At 35.9% G+C, this 20223-nt stretch overlaps 1 protein-coding gene across 1 annotated transcript; it reads left to right on the forward strand.

Annotated features, from left to right (window-relative positions):
- Positions 1-369: 369 nt before the first annotated feature.
- Positions 370-15994, forward strand: LOC129806025 (maestro heat-like repeat-containing protein family member 1). The gene is made up of 5 exons (XM_055854322.1): positions 370-570; positions 657-1106; positions 9061-11954; positions 12021-12356; positions 14496-15994. Exons 1-5 carry the CDS (start codon positions 516-518, stop codon positions 15849-15851), a joined length of 5091 nt encoding a protein of 1696 aa, XP_055710297.1. The 5' UTR covers positions 370-515; the 3' UTR covers positions 15852-15994.
- The last annotated feature ends 4229 nt before the right edge of the window (positions 15995-20223 follow it).

Consider the following 20223-nt stretch of genomic DNA (forward strand, 5'->3'; position numbering starts at 1 on the left):
CTTGTTTTAAAAATATGTTGAAATTGATAAATCAATTGATATTTTTGTGAACTGCTTGAAATAATTAAAACTTAAGACTGTAGAAAAGAAGCAACATTATTTATACGGGTTTTACATGTCTTAGTTTATTGTAAATTAAAAATTGGTGACTTATTTGATATAGCTCTCATTTTTTTCAGTGTACTAAGAAATTTTTTTAATGTAATTACTTCAAATGAGTTAGAAAATTGCAAGAATGAGACCAAATGAGGAGTAACTTCACATTTTATCAAACTGGCTACTCCTTGTAAATTGTAATACTAATTTATGAAAATTTCAGAATTCTGAAAATTTCATGAAATTTTGAAAACTAATGTAGCAAACTGACAAGCATACTTTTATCCAACGTCTGGGAACTGTCAAAATCAGCTGCTGCAGCGAAATTTTGTTATTTCAGAACGCAAAAATATTTTGGTGAAAAAAAAAGTATTTGGTAATTGTGTTTAATTTTAATAAATTGTCCAGGCAGGATTAGGATGGAGACAAGCAATGAGGGGAGAAATAGGATAAAAGGATACACCAGTTTAGTTGGTGAGTTGACTAGGTTTTTGGGATTGGGATTTTTCCTTTGTCTGGGGAGAGGCAAGTTTTTATCTCTATTTTGCTGTCTGCTGAAGGTTCGATAAACAATCTTCTGGAGACGCTCGATAAGGATGAATCAGTGAGAAATTCCATTGAGAACTCCATCATACGAATAGCCGATCACAGTCCCAATGAAGTCTTGCAGTCTATTTATGATTTTCGCCAGAGACAGACGAAGCTCAGTGAAGTCAATGTATCCACAATTTTGAGGATTGTGGAGCATGTGACGTGCACGACGAAGGCTCAAGAGTGTCTCAATGAGGCGACAATTCAGAGGATTTCGGAGATGTGCATTGTGGATTTGGTAAAGATGCCAGATGTCTGTCCGATGGTGCAGAAGCCAGCACTGGAGAGTCTTGTGGCTCTGGGCAGGAAGAATTGTGACGTGGTGATGGAGAATTTGATGCGACAGATGCAGCATGGACAGGTGACGCATTTTATGGTGCTGCACAGCATGGGACAACTCGCCACAGCCAATCCCATGGGTAAGCAATCAACCGATCAGTAACTCCCCAGAAAATATAGCTAGAGTCAAAGCTAGAGCGCTGTGTATTTCTCTTCAGCAGAAAAAGCCCCGCCCACAAAACATTTGGCCACGCCCCTTTCAGAAAATAATGGTCAATTGAATCCAATATCTTTTGCATTTAATTTATTGAATGCCAGAGCGTCCTATAAAGCTAGCTATCCTCTCTATTTCACTGGCAAAATGGGCTTGAAGCTCTGCCTCAGAAAACTGGCCACTCCCCCTTCAATTATAAAAATTCCTAATTAGTACCTGGAGATCGGTTTTCCGGAAATAATAGACAGGTTTGATGGGTTTGATATAGCTTGACTGTTCAAAATGAAAGTTTTCTTATTAGTTTCTTATTTAAAAAAAATCACCGAAAAATTTGGTAAAATGATAAGTTTGTTGAAGCCACGCCTCCTCGAAGTCACACCCACTTGTTGTATTTCCTTTCTACCTCATATATCCTTCTTTATCCATCGTCCTAAAAGATTTTTAGAAGAGCTTTGCATAGGAAAAGATCTTAAAATTACAAACTTTGTTTTATTTGTCAGATTTACAAATATGGCCTATTTTTTCAAGGGTAGGAATTTCCCTTCATAAGTGAATTAGTCGTCAGAAATTAGAGTGGCTCGAGTTTCCCATGAGTTCCTTGAAAAAATATATGCATTCCCCAGGTTTCCTGGAGAATGTATGGGCTTCCAGAGTTCCTGGAGAATTCCTCTAAAAAATGGTTAGGTACCGATCTTCCCGAGAGTTCCCTGAAATGGGTTCCCAGGGTTCCTGGAGAGTTCCCTGAAAAATGTACGAGTAGTTCGAGTTGCCTGAAAAATGTATGGGTTCCCCGAAAGTTCCCGGAAAAAAATGTATGGATTCCTCGAGGGTTCCCTGAAAAATATATGAGTTCCCAGGGTTCCTGGAATGTTCCTTTGAAAAATGTACTGATACCCGAGGTTCCCTGAGACTTCCCTGAAAAATGTATGGGCTCCCCGAGAGTTCCCGAAAATTATAAGGATTCCCAAAGTTTCCTGGAGAGTTACTTTGAAAAATGTATGGGTCCCCGAGAGTTCTCTGAAAATCATAAGGATTCCCAGGATTCCTTGAGAATTACTTTGAAAAATGTACGGGTACCCGGGGTTCCCCGAGACTTCCCTGAAAAATGTATGTGTCCCCGAGAGTTCCCTGTAAAATGTATGGGGTTCCCAGAAGTAAAACTGATAGTGAAAAAATTCCCTGACACCCTTTTCCCACCAATTTTCATACATGAGAAAGGAGCCATCCAGCTCCAAAACGTTAGCTAGAAAATAAAGGAGGACAAGAACCAGGTCGAAATTTCCGTGTTTTCTCTATTATCATCAAGTTATCGGCCGGATTCCATATATTGAAATTATACCTAAAATTTCACGTTAATACATCCCATGTTTATCCTATGTTAATACATTTAATGTTAATATATACTAAAATGAATAAATATTTGAAAGCAAAATTAATTCATTGATTTATTTGCTTGGCCTAAATTACACTCAAAGTGGCCGAAATTAGAAGCTGGCCGAAATTTGGCACACTTACCCTAAATATCTTTATTAGCTACAAAAAATGTAGCTATCATTTCAAATTTTTCGAATTGGCTGTCGGTACAGTAGAATCTCTCAAATTCGGGCATTTGGGACCGAAATGTCACCCGAATTAGAGAGAAATTCGGGCGACAAGTTTTTTGGAATGCAACGACTTTTTTTTCATTTGCATACTCATATTGAGTTTACATGCTCATTGCTATTAAAATTGCATGAAAACCACTTAATAATGCAAAATCACATCAAAACTAAAATAAATCATGACAAATTTGAGCATATTTGCTTCATTTGATAATGATAATCGAACTTGAAAAATGTCAACAAACTATTTTCGAATTTAACTGCCGCCCGAATTAAAAAGTAGCCCGATCTTAAAAGAGCCGAATTAGCGAGAGTCTACTGTACTATCGAAACGAAGTTATCATGTCACTCTTGTTTTTGATATCCTAGACATGTGACCATCACCGTCTTAGCGGCAATTGCAACCCCACGAAAAAAACGATGGAAAAGTTCTTTTGTGGGTGATTCGCTCAGAGTAAATAGGGAGAGGACGCCCGAACAAAAATTTTGTGCCAGTTTTCATATAAAATGATTTTTCCCTCACTCAGTGTAAACTGAGTGAGCACGCCACTGGTTATTTGGGAGATGCTCGATCTCCTAAAATCGCCTTGGGGCTAATATTGTATTTAACTTGAAATACAAAATAGACGATTTTTCATGTCTCACGTTTTCTTAGCAAACTTTTTTTTCTAATCCATGGGTTGTTTTTTACGATAATCGGAATTAATTACAGTATTAATTGATATTAATTTCTAAATTCTAAATTTCCCGATAAGTCAAATTCTGAAATAATTTAATATTAATTCTTTCTAGTTTTTTCGTCCGAATCATAATCAGGTGACTATAAAATTTAAAATGTCGATAAAAAAAACAATTGATAATCCTAAGCCTAAATCAGCTTATTGGTTGGTGGTGAAATTTTGATGATGAAATAATGTACACCAACTCGGCATAATTTAGTTAGATAATATTTATTTAGTTATAAAAAAATAGTGAATTTTCGTTTTAATAGATTTTATTGCAAATAGTAATTGATGTTAAGTTTTTTCACATAATTTCAAAATGCAAATTTATGATAAATTTAACTTATGATTAACTTATGATTTAATTTATGATAACAACTCTTGTGAAGTTTCTAAAATTATCGACGTTTTTAATAAAATCCATAATTTGATATTTTTCCCTTATATAATGTAAAACACTCTTAACAGTTTCGTCGAGGTTCCTGAGCGTTGTTGAAATACACAATTTCTCATTCCTCCCCAAAAACTGGTCCATCCATTTCTTTTTCAGCGTCTGACTGCGCCGAAAAAAATTGATCTTTGATTGACCTAAAATATATTAAAATTTTTGCAAATTAAATTTCTTTAAAAGGTTTTAAAAGCCAAAATTGACGGTTTTTATGTGTTTTTGTGTGACTTTTCTAATAAATTGATTTACTTGAAATTTTTAGGGGTTATTACATATGGCTTGAGGAATACAAAAATATTTTTTATTTCAATTTTGAATGCAAAATGGCGGCGCGGCAAGTTCGCATTGAGGGTAGAATTTTTTACGTTTTCCGCGACAAACAGTAGAACTGTAGTAAGTAGTCATTTTCATCCAATTGACTAGAAATTGTTGGGGTACCTACCTAGATATATAGCCTAGTACATTGAATTTTTAAGATTGATAAACAATTACATTTATTATAAATAATTAAGTCATTTTTTTAGTTGAAAAACTATGAGTTTTTTTTAAAGATTCTGCCAAAACTGCAAAAAACAGTATTTCTGAATTATTCTATGTACTTCACTAGAGAATCTGTCTAAGCAGTTACAGATCTGTGTAAGCAGATTTATTTAAAAATCACTAAAATCACAAAACACACGCTTCTTTTAAGCATTCTCCTAGATATAACGCGTTAATTCATAATTTATTATTTATTTATTTAATAAAATTATTAATATGAAATATTGTAGCAAAGGATAAAAACAATAATATTATTTATTATTCCCTCCATTCCGAATAGTTTCAGATAATGTTTTTGTTACTGGTAAATATCTTATGTATGAACTGTCCTCCATGTCCAGGGATAATATGTTCCCACGATGGTAAGTTGAGGAGTCGATGTGTTGAAGATATCCTTTTCCGCTTTTTTTATGATCTCCGGTAGATAGTTCATTACTAAAAATGGACTGCGATTAGCATTACAGGCTAAAATTTGTTCTAAATTTTTGGAAAGCGCAAATAGAACTCAACTGTTATTACCGATATTATATTTTTATTGCTCAAATTTTGCAGAATGAGCAATAAAAAGAACATTCTTTTTTATATGTTTGAATATCTGGGTGCTAAATCATTAAAGATAGGAACTTGGGACCTTCGGCGGACCCTCCCATAACTTGACCCTGGGACCAGTAATATGTTCCTTATTTTCCTCCACCACCAATGTTTTTTTTTGGGATTGCTCGAAAACATGTCGTGCGATTTTTTTTCAATTTTGGATTACTTTTAGAGATTACCCAGGCGGACATTCTACCATATACCGTTGAATTATTCATAATATCGATTTTTATCAACCGAATGGGGTCATGTTTAGACTCTTTGGAAAGGTCTTGAACTTTCTGAGAAGACTGAATCGGTTCCAACCGGTTATGAACCGGGTTATATACCGATAACTAATTTTTATGAGAAAATCAATTGTATTAATTGTATTAATTGTATTAATTGATTTAAATTGTAAGTATGGCTCAATGAAAAATAAATTTTGAAATGCTTAAATTTATGAGCATGACACTTTCCTTCATAAATTGGATCTTTGAAAAACTAATTTATGCGATTTTTTTAGGGAATAGAATTTCATTTCAAACAGATTTCTTTTGTTATATGTAAGATAAAAAAGCTTAATTCAAAAGTATAATTGAGTTGTTTGCTTAAAAAAAGAACTTTTTGTCTCGTTGTAGTCTTTGCTTTAAAGTGTTTTGAAGATTTTTAAACATTTCAAGTTTTTGCTTAAAAAAAACTTTTTGTCCCGTAAAAGTTTGCACTACACATAATTCTTTTCTTAAAATTGAAAAAAAAATCTGTTTAAAATGTGTAAATGAAGTTCTTCACCCTAAAATAGTTTTGCTTCATTTATCTGTAATTAATAAAGTAATTCAAATATCCAAGTTATAAAGAACATTTTCATGCCTATAAATTTCAGGATTTCACAACGTTTTTTTTTTATTTGATCCATATTTGAAATCTCACAACCGATTTAAATCACACAAGATCGCCCAAAATAACTCAGGAGTAATACAATTGATTTTCTAATATAAATTAGTTATGGTTTATAAACCGGTTCCTAACCGAACCAGTTCAGTCTTGTCAGAAATTCCAAGACCTTTCCAACAAGCTCAAACATGACAACATTATGTTCATAAATACGCTCTCTAAAGCTTGATCCTGCAAATTCGTTATTAGGAATGATTCAACTGTATTTTCGTACATGGTCAAATTTCCGCCCGGGTAATATCTAACATATCCAAAATTTAAAAAAATCACACGTTGTGTTTTCGAGCAATCCCCAAAAGAAGGGGGAGAGGAGTGGGGAAATGAAGAGCGTACTAATGGTCCCAGGGTCAATTTACAGGGGTCCCTCGAAGGTCCCAAGTCTCTATCTGTCACCATTTACCATCTAATTTCGATTGACAATAAAACGCGAAAAATAAGAATTTTTTAAGACATGCGTTCCTCAACTTATCAAAGACTAGACCTCAATTTTAGTTCTGAACATTAACAAGAAGTCTTTACAAGAAGTGGTACATAAAACATTTGCCAATAAACTTTCTCTTAATTCCATTTTTTTTCCCAAACGACTTCATTCGGAACGGAGTATTATTTTTGGTTTTATTATTGTTTACTATTCTTCTTGTCATTCTTATTGTTAACTAAAAAAAAATCATCTGAACTGAAATGTTCTGAAGAAATTTCAGAATTAGTTATCAGAAATCAGAAAACTTTGCTAAAGAAATAAATTAAAATCTATAAATAATCTACTGAATGCTCATTCAAAGACTATAGTGTTATTTTTCTGTTTGCAGACAAAAGAAACAATTAAAAAATGCATCTACCAATGGGATTGTGCCTTTTCTGTAGGTAGTATCTTTTTCTGCCTTTTCTGGATTTTGCAAAAATTAAATCTTTTATATCGAAGTGCATGTTGCAGATTCGGCTTTTACCTATGCCTTTCGAAAAAGCCAATTTGAGAATTAATATTTAAAATCAAATAAACAATATTATTCAAATTAATAAAGCCAATATTATTACTGGAATTAAGATTCTAATACCAATAATACATAACTAGAAAGAATCTTGTGAAGCACACTGTTGAATCACACAAAAGTTATGTTGCTCAGGTATCACCAAAAATTGAAAATTTTCGTGACTACGTTACTGGATCACTTCACGGTTTTTTTCACCGATAACTCGTTAAAAAATAGAATTCCGGTCCTGAGAGCCAACCATTTAATAGAGGATTATATCCTCTTCTTATTGTGGAAGAACTTTTTTTTATGGCGGCCTTTGGTGGGTGGACAATTAAAAAGAATCTTCTTGAGGTACTCACCTGGGAACACTCTCATATATCCCAACACACGAGCTATTTTCACAATTTTTCACACAGCACTTCATTCTAGACTATAGAACAAGAATTCTAACTCTTGTTCTATGGTTCTAGGAGAATTATTCACTGATATTAAACCACACACCAACCCGACAAGAAAAAGAAAAACAATAAAAAATTCATTGCTTCAGAACACTTGATTTCATTTCAGTTTTTGAGGTCGCTTCACTGGCTCCTTAGGAAAATGCTCAACTTGTCCCATCCGTAGTATTATATCTATGGTGATTCGTATGAAATACACGGAAGAAGATTTGGGGAAATCCTTAAAGATTATGACGAAAAAAAATCTGATTTTGTCTCGGATCTCTTTAAATTTTAAATTTGCTAGATCCGTTAGGGAATTTGTAAAAAAAGGAGCCTTTAAGGCAATCGCGTGGAGGAGCGCCTTGATTGCCAGAGATTTCATCAGAACCCACTGCGTTCCTCCTAACTAGCTATTCCCTACGATGATTCAACATGCACTTACTTTCTATAGGGGAGACTGGGGCAAAAAGTCACATATCGAAAAATTCAAAATTCAATATCTTCCAAGGTAAAAAAGATAGCGACTCAAATTTTTTTCTATAGATAACCTCCATAGACCTTCTTCAATGTCGTAAGTTTCTTAGAATTCACACAAGGAATTTAGAAAATAAAAAATATCGAAATTTTTAGCCCTATTTTTGAAATATTTTCATTGCAGAAGATAACAATTATTACCTACTATTTTCCAAAATTGATGCACTGGCGAATATTTTCTAAATAATTTGTATTTTTTAAAAACGAATCCGCTATGTATTTTAGAATTTCACAAAAGTTCTTTTCTCCAGAAATCCTTTTATTAAAAATGGTCACTTTGGGGTAAAAAGTAACAAAAGGTATAGAGCAAAAAGTAACAAAAAAGCGAAGCAATTTCTGATGTCTCACGGCGAGAGAAACGTCATTTCCATGTCTCGCCGCTTTTTGTTTGCATTGGTCAAACGATTAGCAGTCTCTTGTGTGTTTTTCCTAAAATAGCTTGAAAAGCGCTTTTCTCGTTTTCTCACTTTTCTCGCAGAGAAAACGCTGTTTTACAAAGGTATAGATGAATAAATTTTCTATGAAAATATGTCCTGTAGGTATTTTTTCAAATTTACGGAAGCTTGTAATGAAGCGAATCAAAATATGATAATACTCCACGTCTGGTACTATTTGCCCCAGCATTTTTGAGAATAGTCACAAAATTACCTTTTAGAAATCGGCTCGATAAACGTATTTCCTAACAAAATAGAGAAACATTACTTTCACAAAGTTGTAGAGCGGTAAATTTCCCATAAAACTGCGCTAATTATAAATTTTTGAAGCGCTCAAGTAGGTTGTAAAAAAATAAAATATCCGTTTTGTGACTTTTTGCCCCAGTCTCCTCTACTAATCCCCTTTGCGATACTCCTCCTGAAAAGGGTAACTCACAGGCTAACACTAGGAAAGCCAACTCGAGTGCCGATCTGTCGATTTCTTCTAAACATTGTACCGATCTGTCGATCTTGTGTCAATCTTCCGATCAGATGCCGATCTGCCGATCTCTATGTTAGACCTAACTCTTCCTAATTATGAAATGTCCTAGTATATTAATATAGGGAGTTACATTGAAGAGTATCTTCAGTTTTTGAGCAAGTAATTTCGTTTTGCAACAGGTATTGTAAACTTCCTCAAGCACATCTTTCGAATCTTGCTGCCCACTTTGGACACTGTGAAGCAAGATCATGTGAAGCAGGCTCATGCCTTTGCCATCGGAAGGTTCTGTGAGGCCATTGCAGAGAGTCATATTGATGAATCTCTGCCTTCAGAGCCGGCAGACATGAAAGATGAGTTTGCTGTAGAGATTGGAATAGCCTATGAGGTACTGTTGACCAATTGGTTGCTGTCGCGTGAACCTAAAGTGTGTGCTGATATCCTTGTGGCTCTGTCTCATATGTTCCCTCTGATGGCCCAGGATAAAATTGTCGAACAACTGCAGAAGGTTATTCCCACTGTTGTTGGTCTCTATCGCCGGTCAATTGATCGGATATCAATTACGCAATTTCTAGCGGCAATTCTCAAAACTAGCACAAGTCAGAGTGCTGATTTGCTGAATCCTGTTGCGTATTCACTCTGTGTGAGTCTCTTCGATCTGATCTGCGTCAATCCGAACTACGAAAAACCACAAACGGTTAAAGGGCACAATGAAGTGTTGAGGTGTTTTGATCTTCTGGCTCAAAATTACAGTCATCACATTCTCGATATGTTGCTCGTTCAGTTGCAGAGCAACAATGAGAGGGAGAGGATCAAGGCACTGTTGGTCCTCACTCATCTCACACATACCAAAGATGCCCTTGTTTCGACGAAAAACCGTGAGTTCTGTGAGATTCTCAAGCAGATGATTTCGTCTGAGAAGAGTTTGCGAATGAAATTGGTACTGCTTAAGACGATCATTGCCTTCATACAGAAATCTTTTACTAAAGAAAAAATCTTTATAAGATTTATTGTAAGGCACTGTTGTCCGTACAACAAGGTACTGTCGGAGCATGGGACCGTCGAAGAGCATACAGAGTTTGTTCAAATATGCAACAATTCGCTTTTTATCCTTTCGACAACTGTTGGAACCATTGATGACGTTCTTAAGAGGGAACTCCTCAGCTACTTCATGCTTCAGGACTATACATCAGCTTGCGGTACTCTAGCCAAATCTCTCGCCAGCCTCTTCACGAAGGATCCTCAATTGCATTCAGAAGAAGAGATAACTGATATCAATACTGAAGATCTCTCAATGAAGACATCCATTCCAAGGGCTGAAAGTGTCTTTGTAAGATGCTTGGCTTTGATTGCTGAAGGAGAAGATGTCAAACGGACGCAGAACATTCTGCTGTTTCTAAAATCCTACGCCAGCGTTGTCAACAAACATCTTCCAATGCTTTGGAATGAGAAAATCCCCGAACTGTCGTCTATTCTGCAGAGGAATGGAAAGTATCAGGATTTTGGAGAGGCGGTACTGCAGTTCGTTGCTGCAACTATCAAAGATGTCGATGACGTCAACTTCCCAGCGACTCTAATTGACGAATTGAAGGAGCAACTCCCGTTGTATACGGTCAACGCCAATCAAATACCAGAATTCAAAATTCCAAGCCTTCAAGCTGAAAGAGGAAGCATCCTCAGGTTGTTGGGTACTTGTCTCTGTCATATGCTCGAAGAAACCGTAGCGGACGCTATTATCGACTTGATTGTGAGTACAGCAAAGCAAGAGAAGCTGGAGAAGACCCTTCAAGAGGGCGAAAGCAACGTCCTAACACCAGCAGCTAAGGCCTTCGGCATCATTTCTCGAACCTACCTAACCCAGGTGCTGAAGAAACTCGATGTACTGATTCAAGAGGAAGGTCGAAAGAAACAGACGTCTGGATTCTTCTCTACGCTCAACTTCATGAAGGAGACGCAGAAGGAGAGTGATATCTTCAAAGTGAAGATCCTCGTTGTCGAGAGTTACGGATATATCGTGACTAATTGTCCGCCGGAATGTTTCCTAGAAGAGGTCCAGCAGTCCATTGTATCTTGTCTGCATGTCGAACTACAGGACGCTAAGGATGCGTATCTAAAAAATCGAATCCTCGATACTCTGCTTAGCATCTGTCAACACATCCTCAACAATGACGTCGACCACAAATTCAAGCTCAGAAATGACCTTATACAACAAATCTTGAAGATTCCCATTGATGGTACTGACAACCTACCATTCCTTCCGAAGATTCTGCGCCTCGGAACAGCTCTGATCCGTATTCAGCCAGAGGAAGAAGCCGATGAGCGAGAAGAGATTCATTTCCTAGAAGCGATCTGTGAGAACTTCTTCACTTGTGCTCAGAAGTTGAAGAGCAAGTTTGAGTCTCCGGAGGAAGATGATCGCAACAGCTATCTGGCGAAGTATCTCAATGAATCCTTGCCGGAATTGAATGAATTCGTAAGGGCGATCCTCGAACAGAACCCATCTCCAGCTTGTTTGGATGACGTCGTGTCGATCCTAGAACGTTGGTCCCGGGATCGGAATTGCGAAGTGAGGATCTGTGCTGGACATGTAACCAATGGTGTCCTGGAAGTTTACATGAAAACCATGAAGATGGGTTGCGAAGCTCCGTCAAAGTTCAATCAAACGGGTCATATGATCGGAAAGACCGTTCCACGGTGTATAGATTCCAATGCAACCGTTCGTCAGACTTCCGTGGATGTATTGAGAAAGATTCTCGAAATCTCTCACATCTACGAAACTCTAACTCTTCCCGATGTAGACATACAGTGGGTTAAGGACTTGATCAAGATTCGGTCGGAGATCATAACGGATGATCCCAACGAAATCTACAAGTTGGCAAATGAAATTGCGAAGATCGTAGCAGATCGTTTACCTAGTTTCCAGCACATGGCACTAAGCCGAAGTCTTCTAATGAGCCTTTCAGATCCCGAGAAGAGTTCTGCCATTGGAGCGTCTGTTGTCCTGAAATTCTTCATGCAACTCAAAGGATCAGAAATGTTCCATGCCATCACAACCCTGATCAATGAGTGTTTGGAAGTAAGTTCTGATCTTACGTCGTTGTCTTCCTGATCGTTCAATCTGGAATCGCTTTCATCCTTTCAGGCAATCTCTCAGTGTGAAGTCGATGGCGTGAAAATTGGGGTTTTGAAAGCGATCGTAGCTTTGGCCAAACATCACCCGAAGTTGGTATGCGCAGAAATGTTACAGCAATCGCTGCCCTATGACACAAATGTAGCTCAATTTTGGAGAACGCTCTGCACAGATCAAGAGCTAACTGGAACGGTTATTGATAATTTCCTCACGACGCTTTCAACTTCTTGTCTCTACGAACCCGCTGATCAAAGTAAGAAGGACGATAGGAACAAAATAGCCACAATTCAGCCATTTGCCATCATGTGTGCCCTCAAGGAGATCCTTCCTTGTTCGGAAATACAAAGTGTAAGTACTTACTGATTTGTTCTTTTACAGTGGGGTAATTTGGAATCGGACTTAAATTGGAATCGGATCTAAATTGACAAGCAAAACCCTTCGGTTGAGGTTTTTTCTTTACCAATTCGAAAGTAAATTAGAGAGAACTTACCTAAAAATCCCTTGGAAGTTCGAAAGTTTAAATCAACGAGTTATACAAAGTCGAGCAAATTCATGAAAAGGACATCTGATGAAATTCCAGTTGAAACGTTCTGCCATTCTGAAATTCCACAAAACTATGTTGACATTGCTGACGATTGGAATGTTAAGAATATCGAAATTCGAAATAGAATAACAATCAGCGCTAAAGCGGCGAGTACGTGAACTTGCACTTTAGGCTTCCGGTAGATTTTTGAATAGGTTTGGCTTGGCTTTGTCTCTTCGAAAGGTTATTATTGAACGGAGCCATTGTCGTTCCCAACTATAACTGCGAAAAAATCTCAATTTTCGAAATTAGGTCGAGAACTACATTCGGCTGAAATTTGGTTGTTGAATAAGACTATCTTTTAAAGCGTTTACTCAACTATATAAAATATTCGATGTAGTTTATCTGTTGAAAACTATTACCGAAATTTGTTTTTCGAAATGGTTTTTCGAATATTCGGATTCCATTTTCGAAAGAATTTATTCATTATCATCGTTTCCTTTATTAATTAGGAGGGTGAAGTCATCACTTGTAGACGTTATGCACTTATGGACAACATGCAAAAACATTGAGTTCTTACTAAAAAGAGATTTCGAGAAAACAAAAAAAAGTTTATCATGCGATTAACAATTTTGTGATTTTTCGAAATCTATTTTAGAAAAGAAATTATGATTTCTGCAAGTGGTTCATAAGTGATCACTCCACCGTAATCTCTTCGAATTTATTTGTTCGAAATATTTTGCCATTGTAGTTAAATATCGAAATTTATTTTCGAAAAAATTGTCATTCAAAAATGAGCTTTCGCATTAAATATTTTTCAAAGCATTGGTTTTTGATTATCCGCGGTTTAATTATCTTTTGCTAAACATTTTTTCAGTGCAGTTTTTCAAATTTGTTACATTAAAATATTTTTCGAATTTATCGTATAATTAATATTTTTCGAAATAGTTTTTCGAATTTATTTTTCTGAAAAATTAGATTTCGAATGAAATATTTTTCAACTAGTTAATTATATTAATTTTCATTTTAAAGTTTTTTTTTTTTTGAATATTATGTTTTTAATGCATAAAAATTATCAAATATATTTTTTCGAAATATTTTTCGAAATTATGAGTATTTGCGGACAGAGAATTATCAATCAGAGCAAGTGACAGTCAAGTCATCCAGTTTTTTTTCTCAGTGGAGATAGAAAAAATTCCTGCCTCCGTCCAGGATCGAACTGAAGACCTCTCGTTAACTGGACCTGTACCAGTTAACGAGTATTCAGAAAATTCGAAATTTCTACCATAAACTACAATCGATTCTTAACAATCTCAGCTTCCGTGGTCCAAGGTGAACTGCGACCTCGTCAGATCGGGCCCAGATTTTAGATTTACAAGTTTTGACTCTAATAGATCACGATCACGAATATCATATTCATCAAAGATCGATTTTCGAAAAATTTTGGTGATTTGAAAAGCTCTAAATTGATGCTACAACAACTTGAACACCATATTTTCATTTCATCCAATTTAATCGAAGGTCCGATTAATCGATAAATCGATTTTCGAAACTTCTATGTCGAATATTTTGGAATTTCCGTTTTCAGTTTTTGATGAAACTTTTGTATGTTGTAGCTGAGGTCAAGACCTTTCCAATGGTGGGTCGCACTTTGCCCTAGCACTACCCTGACCTGAGCTATAAAGGAAAATAACCTGACCGGACCATATCTTACTATACCGAAACTGACCGGACTTTGTTGGTAAAGCTCTGGTCCTAGTTAATGGAGGTCTCTAATCTGATCCTGGGTGGATGCACGAATTTATACTTTGTCCAATTTGAGCGTCACTTGCGTCTAATTGACAATTATCCGTACTTTTCGAAATTCATTATTCCTAATATTTTTTGCCAACTGTCTTTCGAATGAAATTCATTTCGCGACCTTCTAGGTACGTTACTGAGTTTAACCAATTGTCCTTTTGCAGGACTTGAAAAAGCGTTTCCCGGAAATATTCGGAATGCTCTTGACGTCACTAGCAACATATACAGGAGTGCTAGCTCCAAATACTTCCTCCCCAGCCAGTAAAACCAATTCCATGAGCAACAAATCAGCCAGTTCTAAATTCGGATTCATTCCCAATAGGGATTCAATCAAGATGAATCCGTGTGAAGTGGTCCTTCTGACATTTAAGGAATTCCTGAGGAATTTGGGAATGGAACAAGTGGCTGTGGTCTTCGATGTTTGTCCCCATTTGGTGTCCAGTGAAGATCTGGGCAATTTTATTGACATTGTCCCTCCCATTGCCAATGCTTTGGTGAATGAATTGGGCATTTCGTCGACGGCAATGCGTCAACTTGTCACGGTGATTAGTAAGTATATTCCCAGTCCGTATGATCCTCAGAGAATTGCAGCTATCGCGCTGTATTCCCAATTGGTGCCTCATAAACCGAGTGGGGAAATAGTCTCGGTGATTATTCTTCATCTCAATTCATCGCTCAATGATCCCAATCCACTCGTGAGGGGCTGTTGCCTCCGGGGATTGGGATTTGTGGCGTCATTGGCGGCATTTGATGCGGAAAAGTATTCGGAAATGACATTGACGGCTCTGATGAAGGGTTTGGATGATACGAACAGTACTGCTTTGATGAACATTCCATTGGAGAGTATTCAGGGGCTATCCCGGATAATGGTGGCGATGCCATGCAAAAAAATTGAGATGTTTCAGATATCTCTGGCCATCAGGATAAGGCCATTCTTTGAGAATAGTGCACTGGAGCTTAGAAATAGTGCAATTTGTCTCTTTGGCGATGTCTGTCAGTCAAAGCTCAAAGGGATTGAGGGAAAGGCTGAGGGAGCAGTGGATGAGCAAATGTCCATTGAACCTTTCAGGGAGCAACTCTACTACAATTTCTGTCCACTTTTGTTGCATCTCTGCGAGGCTGAACCTTCTGTTGCACGATCGACAAAAGTGACGCTGAAAAAGATGTGTGCACTCCTGAAAGCTCCCAAAATCAATTCAATGGCCCAGAGTCATTTACTAGAACATGGTCAGTTGAATTATGATGTTTTCCTGGAGGATTTTGTGAAGGTTATTGGGGAGGAATTGACAGAGAATATGTCGGATTTTATTGAATCCTGTCTGCCGCACTTTAAGAGTCAATGGCCAGAAGTTAGAGGGAATGCAGCAGTTCTTGTGGGACTCTTGCATCAATTTAATAAGACTAATCAGCCCAATCTCGAGCAAATCACTCTCAAAGTCTGCTCCCTGCTCAAAGATGAAAATACTGGGGTGAAAATCAAAGCTGCAACTGCACTGGGATACCTCTTTTCCGGACAATAGATTCATCTTCAGCTTAATTGTAATCTATAAGGATTTTATTGAACTTTACACTTTATTGCTTTTAATCTTCAATGTATATTTGTGATAGTCTGAAGGATTAATGGACATTTCATATATTAATAATAAATAAAATGTATACAATCAATAAGGTTTCCTTTTAAATCACCTGTGTTTCAAAAACTGACAGAAACACTAGACCTTTCTTGACTTTCGGAATTTTATTCTTTACGACGTTTCGAGGATGAATGTCCTCTTCATCAGGTATCGAATTTTTGTTGGGAAAATCACGTACAGGCGGGAAATGGTTACACTTTTTTGGACTTGGATCACAGATTGCACTTTTAAGTTCACCATTCGACTGATCGACACAGAATCAGAGGGCCAATTTTTGAAATTCTCACTCGCACCCGCGAGCTCTTTAGTGGCCGAGAGAAATTGACTCGCACACCCCGGAAATTCTTGAGTACGTGCAACGAGTACTTTATGTTATAAAGAAGTCGTTACAGAAGGATTTAAATCTACGGGGTGTGCGAGTGGATTTCTCTCGGCCACTAAAGAGCTCGCGGGTGCGAGTGAGAGTTTCAAAAATTGGGCCTCAGCATTCAGAATTAGCACTGATCGACACCTGTGTTTCTTTCTTTTTGATTATCCGGGCAGTATTTCGAACAGTTTGAAATATCGTCCACTTTGAATGAAATATCGGACACTACAACTAAATTCATTGAAACTATGGAATTATTGAATTAATTTATTTAAAACAAATTGAAAATGTTGAACGTGTCCGATGATTCACACAAAGCGGACGATATTTCAAGCTCTCAGAAATATTTTTTCATCACTCCATTAAGGCAAATAAGGTTTGAGGTATTTTTTTTTCAATTGAGACACTTTCATATTTTAATTCAAAATTCGTTCAATTTTTATTATAATTTGGATTAGAACTGTTTTATTGAAATTTTATTGTAAAAAGGATCTTACAAAAAAGGACAAATAAGTTTTATTCGATGTTTTTAAATAATATTGCAAAATTTTCATTAAAGATTTTCCTTATTTGCGTAAATTGTGATTGGTTATCGGTCCTTGAAATCGAGAGTAAAATTTCCTATGAAGATTACATATTTTTTACTGTAAAAATAGGCATTTTATCAAAAGTGTACCTGTAAGCTTATGTCCTAATATCGTCCACTTGTTTTGTTTTTCAAAATTACTAAGCTGTATTTTCAATTTTTCGAGTATATACAATATTTACCTAAACAAACAAAACAAGGTGACTGCTATTAATAAGGTGTTTGAAGAAACTCGATGAACTGTCTCTAGAAGCCCTAAGGTAAGAAAAGCAACGCATCCCTCAAAGCAAATTTTATATTTTTATTAACTTATGACATGTTCGTAGAAATCTTCAATTTTTGCCACAAGATAATTTTAAGAAAACGCAATATTATGAATATTTGATGTATTATTAATTTAGTACCTTGCAATTTTGTGGTTTCTTGAAATCCCTTTGTGACGAAAATTGCGACAAGACAATAAGCAAATGCCATAACTTACCCCAAAAACGTTTTTTGAACGCAAGGAACAAGAACTTTCTTGAGAAGTCTCACGAAAACCAACAAATTTTAATTCAATCTTTGGGTTCTCAGTATAGCGCAATGCAATAGGCAAGACCGTTTGTTTTTGGTCTGATAGATCCCCGGATCGACTCATAGTTGTGAGTCAAGCCAGGGTCAAGTCACTTGTGAATCCAAGCTTAAAGAATTTCATCTTATGAAAAATCAAAAAATGTCTTCTAGGGTCTCAAATTCTGATAAGGATATTTTTTCCCTTGATCTATGGGCACCGATTTTGATGAATTTAAACAAAGAAGGTACAAAAACGTCCACATAAATTAGAATAGCTTTTCTGGAGTTCTAGGAGGTACATTTTTAGCTTGAGAATAATATCCCAAATGAAATATTTTTATATTGAAAAGGCTGTAATACTTAACTTTTCTAAAAAAAATCGGCATGAATCTCATTTCAATTCGATTTTGATTATTTAAAGTGTTTCGGGTAGCTGTTAAACTTTTTAAAGTGCTCCAAATATCTTCAAGGAGCCTTTCTTTGTAGAAATTCTAATTAAAAAAAATCTACAGTGGCGGTTTATGGCGAATAGCCATGGCTTAGCCTTAACAATAAGCACTTAATTAAGGCCTTTCCTAAACCCCTTAATAAGTAGTTTGTGTTAAGGACATGGAACGAATCTTCATAAATTATACTTAATTAAAATCTTTCGACTAAGTATTTTTTAAGTATAGTTACTCTAATATTCTAATCCCTATAAAAGATATTTTTTATTCTTAATGTTTTTTTTTATTTCTTAAAGAAAAACTAGAAAACAAACACTTTACTTTATACACTTTATACTTTATACACTTTACTTTATAATATATTTATATTAATATATTTAATATTTATATATTATACTTTGTAACAAGTACTTTACGACTTATGGCGGGAGGGAAACTTCCGAAGTTCCGAAGTTCGTATCTCTTACCGTTTCGTCTCTAGATGGGTAACAATTTTATGGACAGAAAAAAAAGAATATTGAAAAAGATTGGTCATTTACGTGTACTTAACCGATTGATTACCGATTGCGACCGATCGGTTTGGAAATTTCAAGAACTTTCTAAAAAATCCAAATTTAACCAAAACGGTTCAAAAATAGGCCCTTTAAAGTGGTTTGACCTTTGACCTGCAAAATCCAAGATGGTGATTTTTTTTAGGTAATTTTTTTAGGACGAAATGTTCGCCTAGACCACTTCCAAAACATATCCAAAAATAAAAGAAATCGTAGGAGCCGTTTTCGAGAAATACCAAAAAACATTGTTTTGGAGGGGATGGAGCGGGGTAGGGGGAAAATAAAATGAAAACGTCTAGAGATATCGTTTTTTTATTGGGGGTCACCGAAGACCGGAACTTGATATCTCTTACCGTTTAAGCTCTAGTACGGTGACAAGTTGAAAAAAGTCGATTATTGCTCTCTCTTTGAGTTCGAGCAGTAAAATGAATTGTTCGAGGCTTGGATCGTTCGAAGGTACAGTAGAGAGAGTCTCGTTATAGTCCATATTTGGTTCCAGATTTGACATTCGGGTCGCACTATAGTCCATGTCATTTTTTAAAATTATCAACGACTTTTAGTATTGAAATTGCTCGACGGCTTCCACTTTCTTTGCGATTGTGGTACTTGTCTTCGCTCTCTTCATTGTGGATCACAATTATTACAACTACTTAATAAAGTTTGCCAAAAATATTAAAATAATTATGTATGTCGCATACTAAAAAACATAACCTAACTTAAAATCAGTGTTTTGAAATCAACGATCGATAAATTGTGGACTATAGAGCGATGGCCTATAGCGAGACTCTACTGTATACCGTACTTACCCCAGATTGTTCATATTTTTCTTTTTCCCACGAATATTTCTCTCCAAAAAGCAAAATTCTATACAAATGCGTAGTTCTTTGAATGCTGAAAATGAATCAATCACGATTCTTATTTGCAGAATATTTCCTTGATCCAAATTTAGTCTTATCTCTTGTATCTCTTGTCTTTCATACAGGTCTACATAAAGTGCGTAGCTTTATGTACTATCACATTTATTGCTACATTGTTAACGCACTAACTTTGTATTGTCTAAGATTGTCAGAGACATCAAGAGTTTGGAAAGGTAATGCCGGGAATGTAATAAAAAGTTAAAATTTATCTTTTTTACGTCGCTTTTGCAAATAGATTTATCAAGTTCATGTAAATTGAAATACTTAACGCAATTTTCAATTTTGTAATCTAAATGCAAATAACCAATTTTTGAACGGAATATACCGAAGAATTCTTTACGGCATTGGGTAATCTTTACAGAATAAACAAAATCCCACTGCAGTGAGTGATAAATTCTCCTTGTTGATATAAAAAAAAAGTTGTGGGAAAAATAGAAAGTCAACAAAAGTCATATCCAATAACAGAATTGATCAATGTCTCCGTCGGGAATTAAATATTAAAGATGTGGAAGGTTATTCTAAAAGACATTTTGTTTTCAGTGTAGGGTAGATCAATCTGTTAAATAATTTATCGTATCCCTTTTAAAATTGTCCAAGTCCTCGTAGAGTCTTAACAAAGAAATCGATAATTGGTTTCGGAGCTGGGAGGCTTTATTAATAGAATCAATTTGATGTAGCACCTTACAAATGGAAATTCAATTTGTAAATATTGAATCCCCTTGGAGAAAGGTTTTAAATAAACAACTGATGCCAATGATAGATTAGATTAGATAGACCATTCACGTAATAATGAATTGGACGGTACTCTCAGAGTTATTTCATGTGAAGACGCATTCTTG

Source organism: Phlebotomus papatasi, chromosome 3 (assembly GCF_024763615.1).
Source record: "Phlebotomus papatasi isolate M1 chromosome 3, Ppap_2.1, whole genome shotgun sequence".
NCBI lineage: Eukaryota > Metazoa > Arthropoda > Insecta > Diptera > Psychodidae > Phlebotomus > Phlebotomus papatasi.

Coding starts and splice junctions, on each gene's coding strand:
- LOC129806025 (XM_055854322.1), top strand. CDS start 516: ATGGAGACAAGCAATGAGGGGAGAAATAGGATAAAAGGATACACCAGT. Junction 571..656: donor AGGATACACCAGTTTAGTTG/GTGAGTTGACTA, acceptor TGTCTGCTGAAG/GTTCGATAAACAATCTTCTG. Junction 1,107..9,060: donor CGCCACAGCCAATCCCATGG/GTAAGCAATCAA, acceptor GTTTTGCAACAG/GTATTGTAAACTTCCTCAAG.